This window comes from Leptopilina boulardi, unplaced genomic scaffold, assembly GCF_019393585.1.
Source record: "Leptopilina boulardi isolate dan_hultmark-lab unplaced genomic scaffold, ZJU_Lbou_2.1 LbouV2_325, whole genome shotgun sequence".
NCBI lineage: Eukaryota > Metazoa > Arthropoda > Insecta > Hymenoptera > Figitidae > Leptopilina > Leptopilina boulardi.
Window position 1 is genome coordinate 4884034 of NW_026137891.1, and position 11721 is coordinate 4895754.

Below are 11721 nucleotides of genomic sequence, written 5' to 3' on the forward strand. Positions count from 1 at the left end.
ATTTTTTTTCAGTTCATATAATTTATTGAATTCTTTAAATTACTTCCATATAAAAAAAAATTTCGTTCTTTGTATTCAAATTTTTTTATTAATTAAATTTTATAAATTTTTCCAATTAAAATTTAAATAAAATTAAATATAGTGAAGTTTATATTTTAGTACCTGAAATTAATTTAATTGAAGAAATAATTCTAGTCAATAAATAATTTAAAAAAACAACTAAAGAGATAAATCGATACCTAAATAAAAAATTAATTAATTCATAAATGAAAATTAAAATAGATATGATACAAAATTAAAATGCTATAAAAAATAAAATTAGAAAATTATTTTCAAATAAAATGAAGAGGAATCATTTGAATTTTTACACTTACCTGAAAATGATAAAATAAATAATTGCCTTATCGACAAAAGTTACGGACTCACAAAATGAAACGATAGCTTCTTTACCTGTATTGGAATATTATAGAAAATATTTTATCTTTGAAAGAAAAACAAATATTTTTCTGAACTTTTATATTTAAAAAAAACAACTTTATTAATAATTGTGGTTTATTGTAAAAAAAAATTTTATACTTAAAAAGCCGCGAAAAATCGCGAAACCGTTTAAACAATGTCGCGGTTTTACGGTTTAAATTAAATAGCTCGTGGTTTCGCGGTTTTAAATTTCAAAATTGTTTTTATTTCAATTTTTGAACATTTCTTTAAATTAATTATTTTAATTTAATTTTTTTAATTTAAATTAAATTATTTTAATTTAAATTTAATTTTAATTTATAAATTTAAATTTAAAAAATAACATTGATAAAAAGTTTTTGAAAAATCGCGAATTGCGAACCGTGAAAAAAAATCATAAAACCATAACATTGTTTTTCGCGACATTAAACAATTTAAAGATACAGATTCCCCTTAGATAATTTTAATATAATATTAAAAAATTATGATAATTTTTAATTTCTTAATTCACACTCCATTTGTGAATATAATTGTTTGCAATGAAAACATATTATCTTCTAATTCTGTATATCATTAATTTTCATGTATAGAAAAATTAAAAATATTTTAACTTTCCCCTTGAATTGAAAGTGAAAAATGCGACATAAAAAAAGAAAATTGTTAGTAGGTATTCTTATATATATATATTTTTTTTTTTGTTCTTATTACTATTTTTTAATTAAATCGATTATCAGACACAATTTCAGAAAAAATTTTGGAAACAATTTCTTTTTACTCAGAACATTTGGAATTTTTTTTTAAAATTGAGAATTTTGACATACATTTTTTTTCTCAAAGTATGAAAAAAAATTGATTTCAATTTAATCGGTATTCAAAATTCGTATACATCCTTCCGTTTGGATTACTAAACGTTTGCAATTTATACATTTCACTCTTTTCAGAATAAATATCAAATACTTTGTTATTCCGAAAGTGTAGAAGCTGCGATCGCTCCGATTAGATTAAAATTTGAAAGGCAGAACGTGAAACAATCTCTAATGTTTTTATTTGAATATATAATTTAACTATATAATGAACAATTAATTGACATTGAACTTGTAATTATTAATTTTTTGTTTTTTTAACTATTTTCAATTTTTTTACTTCTTTTTGAAATTTTTCTTTTCTCATATTAATTAATTAATTTCAATTTTTATTTTAAATTATCTGATTTTAAAATCATTTTCAAAAACTGTTATTTTTTTTTAAATGTAAAATTATAAATTTCAAATATAAATGATTATGAAAAATTGTTACATGAAGTAAAATTCATTACAGTAATCTTTTATTCCTATGTACTATTAATTATATTTATAATATATAATGATAATAATAATGATACTTTGCGTTACGCACTAAAAACATTTCGATCGCATATTTTAATCCAGAAATGAAAGTTACAAAAGAATCTTTAATTTATTTTTTAAATTAAATTTACTCTCAAAAATTAAGAATATTCTATTGTCACTCTAAGAGAATTGAAAATTAAAAATTAAAATTAAGAAAAGAAAATTATTAAAATTAAATTAATTTAATGGAAGTCATGAAAAATTATCTTCATAAAGCGCAAAATGAAGAAAGTGCCGCAGTGACATTGAAAATGAAATTGATATTGACCTTGCGATATGGAAAGTATTGAACTTGTCTTCTCTAAAACAATGAAAGTGAAATTCATATTTTTTTTTACAATGAATTTCATAGGAAATTAAATTTTTAAAAAAGAAAAAAAGAAAAGGGTAAAATACTATAATATTTTTGATTTTTAGTAGACAGCAAACACTCTCGGATGACCCACAGCTTTCCCCATAAGTGATGAACTGAATTAGGTTGCTTGTTTCTTTCTCCTTAGAATGGTCAAGTTTTAGCCAATATCCTTCCCGAGTATATATATATATAAATACATACATACAAGTTAGAATTGCTTTTACCTTATTTCATGTGAGAAGGGGTTACTGTAGTATAAAACTAGTAGACAACTTATTTTAGTGTCAGTTGTTGTTAAAGTGTTATTTTCGAAAGACTTTTTTATATAATATAAAGTGTTTTCTTCATTAGATTCAAAATAACAATTTTTTTTCGGAATTATGTTACGAGTAAGTAAATCATTTGGGAAAAAAAATGTAATTACTCCTTTTATTATGCCAATTAATTAAATTAATTCATTTACAATTTAAATAATAATTAAAAATTACAATTGGAAAAAATTTGCATCGAAAAATTTTCTATTTCATTTTTCCAGTTTTTCGATCTTCGGGATTAATGAAATTAATATTTAAATTTTTTATTAAATTTAAATTTAAATTTTTTTAATTTGATTTAAATTTAAAGAAACTAATTTTAGGGGAAAAATAATTTGATAATAAAGTTTTCAATTTTTTTTTTGAAAAACTGGCTCATATTTGCAATTTTTTCATTGTAAATATAAAAACGTTTGCACTAATTAATTAATTTGTTATAATTAGTCACGAATCATCTCAGCAATATAAATTGCTATTTTCAGATTATCGTCCTAATCACAACTTTCATTGTCGTGAATGCTGATTCAACCCTAAGTGGTATGTTACTTTTTTTTAAAATCAAATACGACTAATAATATAAATTAAATTTTGAAATTTTAATTAATTAGTTTATGAACTTTATTAGATGCATAAAAATAATTAATAAAATTATTATCTAATTAATAATATTAGTTAATTTTATTAATTACATGATCCCAATTAATTTAACTATCTACTTAATTATTTAATTCATTATTTGCCTAATCAAGTGAATAATTAATTATCTACTTAATTATAGTATTCATTATTTTACCCAATAAGGTGGCTAATTAATTATCTACCTAATTAATCTGATTAATCATGCACATAATTAATTTGATTAATTATCTACCGAATTAAGGACATTTAATATTAATTAATTAATAAAAATTAATATTAATAAAAAAATTTTGGGAATTGATTTTTTTCAATTAATTAATTATTCTAAATAGAATCATTAAATTTATAAATTGAAAGTGAGATTCTTAAAATGAAAAGAAAATAAACTAAACGCTTATCAATTTATACAGAATATATTTGTTGAATCATATATCTATAATTAATTTCCTTATATACAGAGAATAATGAAGGATTTGAATTTCAAGTTCAATTAGATACACGAGTGAGAGTGAGATAGACAAAGTGTTCCACTTTCTTTGCAAACGCATATAATTAGATGTGACACACATGCTTACTTGTGCGAATTATTAAACACATTTACTATTACAAACTAGCAATTTTTTTTTTTTTTTTAATTTAGTGCTAGATTTTGGATTACTTTCTCTTAATTTAACTTGTCTCTTGTCGGGGAAATTGAGAAAAAATCAACGGAGTAAAGAATTCTTAAATTGTTATTAATTAATAATAATTATTAATTAATCAATTATTAATAATTAATTAATTAATTAATTATAATTCTCATATTATTTTAAAATTACTTGTCCAAATAATGCAAAAAAAATTTATTTTTCTCCTTTTGTTATATTTTCAAATTTTTCTTGATTTTGTAAATAATTTTTCAAAAATATTTTCTAAAAATTTTTTTCATAATTATTATATTATGAATTATAAATAATAATAACTAACAATTATGTGAAAATTCTTTTTTAGTTTTTTAAAAAATATGGAAAGTTTCAAGCCTATGAAACGATATAAAAGTGTTATTACAGCTTAGAATGGCAAAAAAAAAAGAAAAGTAGTTTTTAAAATCTTTCTTTACTTTCTATATTTGTATTTTTATTATTTTTCCTATTTTCACGTCACACATTGCAAAATTTTTAATGAATAAATTTTTATGCGATTTTTTTTTTTGTACTCTTTAGGTTTTTCACCTTCCGATGATGGATTTAAATCATACGATTATGGAAATAGAAATGCGAGAGGATCAACGAAATATTTTCTCGCCAGTTCATCTAGTCCAGGTCATATTAATAGTCTTTCAAATAGCTACCCTTCGACAATTTATTCCGACGCTAGCCAAGGGGAAAGTCTTGCCAGTCAAACGGTTAGAAATTATCAAAATGTAGACAATTCTTTTTTATCAGACGCTCCCACAACAATTAGCAGTTATTCAAGGCAAGTTGAAAAAATTTCCTTTTTTTTTGATTAATGAACAAATATCGAATCAAAATAAAATGTAAATTTAAAAAAGGAAAGATTTTCATTTTCATTTTTTTCTTTAGAGAGAGACCGTACGCTTTATCGAATTCAGATTATAGTACAAGTCAGTCAGATTACGCCGGAAGCAGTAATTCTCAGTCAGGATTCTCTGGAAGAACCGATTATGAAAGTTCCTCACCGGTTAGCGATTATACGGGATCAGCGACTCAACAATTTACCGTCGGTACTAGTTATCGTGGTGGTTCAAGTATCGATAATTATCCAACAAATCAGGATACATCATCCAGCATCCGTGGATATATAAGTCAATCATCATCGCCTACTGCTACCTCTGGTTTTGTAGCAAGTCCCAGTTATCCCGAAACAATTTCCAATAATAATAATAATAATCGACCCCTTTACACCGGAAGTGGATTTAAGGCACTCGATAACACGGGATTTCGCAGTTATTATCCAACAAATTCCTTAGGAACGAGGGAATTTTTAACGAATAACAAACATCGAGGACATGTAATTAGTGGCAAATATCCAATCTATGAGAATGTTAATAATCCCTCAGACGGATTCCAGGGAAATGAAATTGATTATGCGTCAAGTTCGCCGCATATTTATTCCACTGGTAATTATAAACGGGAAAGTTTTAATTCCGTTGCATCACCACTTCATTCAGGATTTTCTGCCTCTGGATTAAATTATCTGTCATCAAATGGTGTGAAGAGTTCGTATCCTTTCGCTGGATCGAAACCACAATCGTTGCTTTATTCTGGACCACAAAAATCATCAGGTAGAAAGAGAATTTTTTTCTATGTATACCTAAAAAAAAAAATTAGTTAATTTCAATTAAGGAAAAAATGAATTAAAAATTTGAAAAATAGCTTACAAAATTTTTTGTGTATAATTTTCAGGACTATTTAGTGGAAATGAAGGAAGAATAATTGTGAGCCAGGCAGGAAATCCAAATTTCTCTTCGTATTCCTCAAATCCAAGTTTTATGACAAAAGGACATGGCTCATATTTATTGGGCAATGGTTCAGGAAAATATATCATAATGAAGGATAATTTATCAGGTAGTTCTCATCTCAGTGGCAGTTCATATCCTCCTGGTGGGCAAATGTCTCCTCTTATTGGTGGTAGTTATAAAACAACAAGAAATGCCGATTTTGGAAGTCCTAGTTTTTCCTATTCTCCAAGTTTTGCCGGTGGATCAAGTCCTTATTCTAACAGTCGTTTTATAACCAGAGGAGGAGGAGGAGGAGGCAGCAGCAATCCTTTTTCAGCTTTCTTGGGTGTATCGTAAATAATTCTGAGCTTTAATTTAATTAAATAAATTAATAATCACAATTATTATTTATTTAATTAAATAAGTGTTTATTTATTAAATTTTATTTAAGTTATTTCTAGCTTGTTGTTTTTATAATTAAAAAAAGCGATAAAATCCAAAAATTTCGTTGATGATTTTATTTTTACTTACCAAAAAAAAAAACGGTATATTATCCTACAATTACGATTGATTTAATTCACGTAAACTTTTCAATTTTGCCGACTGAGGTGGTGTTCTTTGTATTTTCGGTTTTGCGTGAAAAGCTTCTTCTTCCTCTTCTTTTTTTATTGCAGACACTTCTCTGCAAGTGGAAAACAAAAATTATTAAAGATTACTGCTGAAAAAATTGATTTTTATAAAAACAAGAAACCGTATTAGAAAAAATAATAAATTACGAAAATAAAATAATTAAAAAGATTTATTATTTTTTCAAAAAAATTATCGAGAAACAATATTAACGATTTTTTCCCTCGATTTTCTTTCTTTCTTTTTTTTTCTAATTCTTCGGAAAAAATTTCTTGAATTTCACTCACACTGATGCAATGCTGCTTTGATCATTTCGACCTGTAAACATTTATTTATTTATTTATAAAAATAGAATATTAATAAGAATTGAATTAATTGTTTAGGTAAATTTTTAATATTATTATAAAATTGTATTATTTTCTTTATACATATTTTATTCTCCAGATTATTGGAAGTCATGAATCCTGGGGAAAGCGAAAAACTTTCTCCCCAGAACCGCATCACGTATCAACTTGAAAGTTTTTCTTTATAATATTTTTATTATGAAAACAAAAAGTCATGAAAACTGATAATAATGTATATAAGAAAATATTAACAATTACTCAAAGAAGACATTCAGTTATTTTATTTTGAGAAAGTAAAAAGGAAATTTAATAATATTAAATTTCACACTTCGCTTTTTAATGATCTATTTTCATTTAATTTTTAATTAACAACATTTTAATGGTTTCAATTTGTTTTGTCTATAAATTTACTTATTTTTGTTCCCATTTATTACTTGTTTGATTTCTATTTCTAAATTTTTTTCAAATCAATATATTTTATTACCTTCTTGTAAACTTTCAGAAGCAGATGGAAAACTCGATGATGAAGTTATATTCATCTTACTGCTTTCTCTGAAATAAAATTATTTTCATATTAAATTGATTTATATTTAGTAGTTGAAATAATTTAAAAGAATGATAAGTTCTTTTAAAATTTTAATAAAACACACTTGGAAATTTCGGAATATGTTTCATTAGTCATATTAATCTCATAATCAGAATTTGTTTTAATGCTTGATTGATTAGTATTCTTGGAACTATTTGATGTAACAGAAGTTGAATTTTCTTTTGATGTCGAACTTCTTTCGGAATTATTTTTAAAATTTCTTTGAAAATTTGGATTTAATTGTGATAATTCAGAATTAATTGAAAGATTTTGTGGTTTATACAGTGTCTTCACTGGTGAAATATAAGATGTAATACTCGAATTTTTCAATTTAAGGTTTTCCGATGAGGTGATTAAATTCACATTTCTTTGATTTGATAAAAATTCTTGAGGAAATTCTTCTCCCTTGAAATAATTTTCAAAAATAAAAATCATAATTTACTTTTTCAAAATTTTAAATCATAAACTACAAATTTTTGAATTGAAAATTAGTCAAAAATACCTCAATTTGGGATTCACTTCGAAGTAAATCGGCAAAATTTGTGTCATCTAATAATGGGATTGTATTAACGGGTTTCAGTTGAATCTGATTTATCTCGTTCGAAAATCTTTAAAGAAATTGTTTTTGAAAATAAATAAAAGAAATTAAAAATAATAAAGTAAAAAAATAAATATAAAAGTAATTAAATAAATTAATAAACTAAAAATTAACTAAAAATCAACTTTAAATATTTAAAAGAATATTGTCAATTTTTAATACGATAAAATTTATCATTACCTGGGAATTATCTCTCGATGTTGATGAATTTTATGTAATTTAAAATCAGAATTCGGTTTATCTAATTCACTGGATTTTGCAGAAATATAATAAGAAGCCAAAAGCATTTCACCAGCAAGATCTCCAATTTCATTTTGAATTGGATCATCTTCATCCAATTCATCTTCGATGAAATCACAATCGTCCTTTTATGTAAAAGTACAAAATATTTATTTTTCTTTTATCAGCAAAAATATTTCTTTTAAAAAATAATTATTAATAAACAATTTACATCATCATTATCACCAACATCAATTTCTTCAATTTTCTCTTCTCGATTATGAACTCTGATAAGATAATCCAAATAATGCCTAGAAAGGTTTTTTTTTATTAAAAATTACATTACATTTATTATTTTCAAAAAATTACCTTGTTTCGTCCGAAACACGTTTTCGATAATATTTTAAATATGATTCAAGTCCCATTCTCTTGCCTTCTTCATTAATTTGTTGATTTAATAAAAAATTACTTAGAGCTTTACTAATATAGGGTAACGCCTGAAAAAAGATGATTAACATTAATTTAGAAAGAAAAAAAAGAAAATTGTAAGGTAAAAAAATTAAATTAAACATTACAGTTTGATTCTCAGTGAGAAGTAAATCCATTAATGTAGGAAGTACCAAAGAAGCTGAAACTTGAGCACGTGCTTTAATTTGCAAAGATAAATTCATCAATAGAGCTGTGACATATTTAAATCTATAGGGACTCATTTTACAAACTTCAATTTTCAAATGATGTATCAACCATTCAACTAAACCAGTCTCAATCATATTAATTCTTTGCGATTTTCTCAAAGATAATTTTTGCAACATTGCCAGTAACATATCATAAGTGAATGCATCAGGAAATGAATCGTTTCTACCATTTAGACATTCAATTACTGCATTTAATGTTATAGTTCCAATTGACAAATAATCTCGACCACATCTCAGTGAAGCGATAGTATTCAATAATCTCGCTGCTGATTGTTGTAAAATATTAATTGAACCCTCGACAGAATATAAAATATTTGGCAAAATTGCTTTTACACTATTGCCAGCAATATTTCCACGAATTGCCAATAAATCGTTATTTATATATTCATGAAGTACCTCATCCCTTTCGCCTTGTTGACTAAAAGTAATTTTCTAAAATAAATTCGATAAATTCATTTTAAAAACTATTGTTCAAAAATATAGAAATTTTATATTTTAATAAGAAGAATATTTACCCATCTCAATGCCTGAAGAAGTAAAAGTTTAGTCTTTAAATTTCCACAAGAGAGGTGAAATTTAATTTTCCTGAAATCGATCGATTTAGGAGAAAGTACTGTCACATCGAAACAATGATTTATCTTTATTTGATTCGTTTGAAGTTCGTCTTCTGATTTAAATACCTCATCCTGCGAATCGTAAAATAAATTTCTCTTTATTTTGAAAAAAAAAATTTACAATTGTATAAACACTTACATTCGAGTCGGCTTTAAGATTTTTTTGAAATACATCAGGAAAAATTGTAAAACAAGTTTCAAGGACTTGTAACATATCTACTGGATTTCCACTCAATGAATTTTCAAGAGCTTGTGTTAATTGATCAGTGACATGCAATAATTTTTGATGATCCGAGTGTAATTTATGAAAACGTATTTTTAACTTTTGATAATTGCCGTGAACATTTTGGTAACGTGTCATCGTGTAAATTAATTGTTCCTCATATTTTTTCATCGATGATTTTGGACTTTTTAACAAATTTTCAGGATCCAATACCTTTATCGGATAAGATAATTCGTCTATCGCTAATAAAGTCGACGGACTTTTAATTCCTTGAATTCTTGTTTGTGTAGACTGACTGAAAAATATTTATAATCTTTATTAATTAAATTCAAAAAATTGGAAAAGCAACTTTTTTAATATACTAACATTTTTACTTCCATTTTCTGTGAATAGAAAAATTCTCTATTCAAATCGAGTTCTTCAATGAAAAACGGTATATTTTGATCATTGACAATAATTCTTTTTTTATTGTTTCCCAAATCTTCTGTCGATGTTCGACTAAATCGCAAAATATCATTTTCCATTTTTTCTTCTATATTTTTATTTCTTTCATCAACAGAATCTAAATCGAAAGAATTGAGAATTTGTAAATTCTTTTCATATAATTCCAATTGTTCTTTATTCATCGATTCTGTAGTAATTATTGTCGATGTCGTGGAATTTTTCGGCGATGATTTATAATTTTCATCTGGTTGGACTATCTAAAATATAATAATAAAATTATTATCAGTAATAAAAATAATTGAAAATAATTACAAAAATTGTACTTTTACCTCTCCGTGTTTAACGAGAAATATTTTAAGATTAATAGTAAGTTCATCGACCCAATTTTGTGTAAAAATATCAGAAACTGTTGGATCAGTCATTGGATCTTCCAAATACGGTAAACCAAAAAGTTCAATACAAGAATTATAATCCACCGCATCAATTGTTAACAAATATTTCTTTAATTGATTCATACTAGCTTCTCTCTGTGAGTCGTGAGCAGTTTCAACATCCTAAAAATGAAATTACTTTCTTACGAAAAATTTTATTTTTTATAATAATTTTTAAAAATAATTCTAATTGTTTTTCAATTTTTAAATAAATACTTTAAATTATTTATTTCTAATTAGAAACTTACGGGATCGCTGTCGAAACTGTCTTCAGAATTATTTAAATCATCGGATTTTTTAGATGCTGAAAATAAAATAAAAAATGTTCATAAGAACAATTAACTAGTTTTTAAAATTTATTAAATTGAAAATAAAAACTAACTTACATATTTTTGAGCGAACCGGCAAAAAAGCAAAGTGAACTCTTAATTTCAACGTTAGTATTTTATATTCCATAGTCGATTTTATATTTTCAGGAACAAAATCATCCCATAACTGAAAAATTAGACATTCTGTTATTTTTTGTAAAAGAAATTTTTATAAAAAAAAAAATTCTATTCAAAATTTAATATAAAATAGAATATACCTTAAAAAACTTTTTCCAATTTCCTCCATTAAATTGTTCTAAAATATTGACGCATATTTCCTCCGAAATTATTTCATTTTTAATAAAACAATCGTCAAGAAATTTAAATCCCAAACTTTTAGCTTCATTAATTAAAGATTTTGCAGTGCTCTCAAACCCGTGATTTAATATAAACTAAATTTAACAGACAATTAGAATTGAAATAAGATTTAATATATCTAAATTAATTACTCACCTCATAAATTATCTTAATGAGATTATTGTCCAAATTTTCTGTTTTTAAAAGCGTTGTCAAGAAAGAAGTTTTTGATCTAAAAAATAAAAATTCATGAATTATATATATTGTGGATTTAAATTCATTCTATTATTGATTATTTATAATTCATGTTTTTTTTCTATTAATTAATTATACATTCAAGAGGTTATACTTACCCCTGTACAGTGTCTTTACAATTCAAAGATTCTATTTCCAACATTATATTTTATATTAATAAATAAAAATTTGGCGATTTTTATGTATTATAGATGAGAATTTTAAAATATATTTCGAATTGAATCCATAAAATAATATTTATAATCATGGTTTGATATCAAAATCTTCAAGTTTTGACAGCAACTGTCATTCCTAGCAGACATTTGTTTACACTGTCCTTTCTAGCAGACGACATTTTGAGAAAAAAAAATCCTTTCTTTATGGTAACAAATAAAACAAATTAAAATACAATTTATAAAACGGAGAATTATATTTTCTTAACTATTAAG

The 11721-nt window shown here is 24.3% G+C and overlaps 2 protein-coding genes across 3 annotated transcripts; one reads left to right on the forward strand and one right to left on the reverse strand.

Moving 5' to 3' along the window:
• The first annotated feature begins 2443 nt into the window (after positions 1-2443).
• LOC127284685 (secreted protein C-like) lies at positions 2444-6095 on the forward strand. Its single transcript, XM_051310271.1, has 5 exons — positions 2444-2588; positions 2996-3050; positions 4355-4611; positions 4719-5436; positions 5558-6095. Exons 1-5 carry the CDS (start codon positions 2580-2582, stop codon positions 5947-5949), a joined length of 1431 nt encoding a protein of 476 aa, XP_051166228.1. The 5' UTR covers positions 2444-2579; the 3' UTR covers positions 5950-6095.
• Positions 5825-11580, reverse strand: LOC127284684 (lisH domain-containing protein ARMC9-like). 2 transcript variants are annotated; one of them, XM_051310269.1, is made up of 19 exons: positions 11392-11580; positions 11195-11270; positions 10960-11133; positions 10760-10868; positions 10622-10677; positions 10272-10496; positions 9865-10199; positions 9415-9793; positions 9177-9347; positions 8542-9093; positions 8336-8463; positions 8199-8277; positions 7928-8112; positions 7652-7757; positions 7214-7554; positions 7048-7115; positions 6507-6537; positions 6124-6274; positions 5825-5960 (listed from the first exon to the last, which is right to left on the reverse strand). In XM_051310269.1, exons 1-18 carry the CDS (start codon positions 11433-11435, stop codon positions 6154-6156), a joined length of 3180 nt encoding a protein of 1059 aa, XP_051166226.1. In that variant the 5' UTR covers positions 11436-11580; the 3' UTR covers positions 5825-5960; positions 6124-6153. The 2 variants fall into 2 exon arrangements, with proteins under 2 accessions (XP_051166226.1, XP_051166227.1); XM_051310270.1 differs by lacking the exons at positions 7214-7554; positions 7652-7757.
• Between the last annotated feature and the right edge of the window lie 141 nt (positions 11581-11721).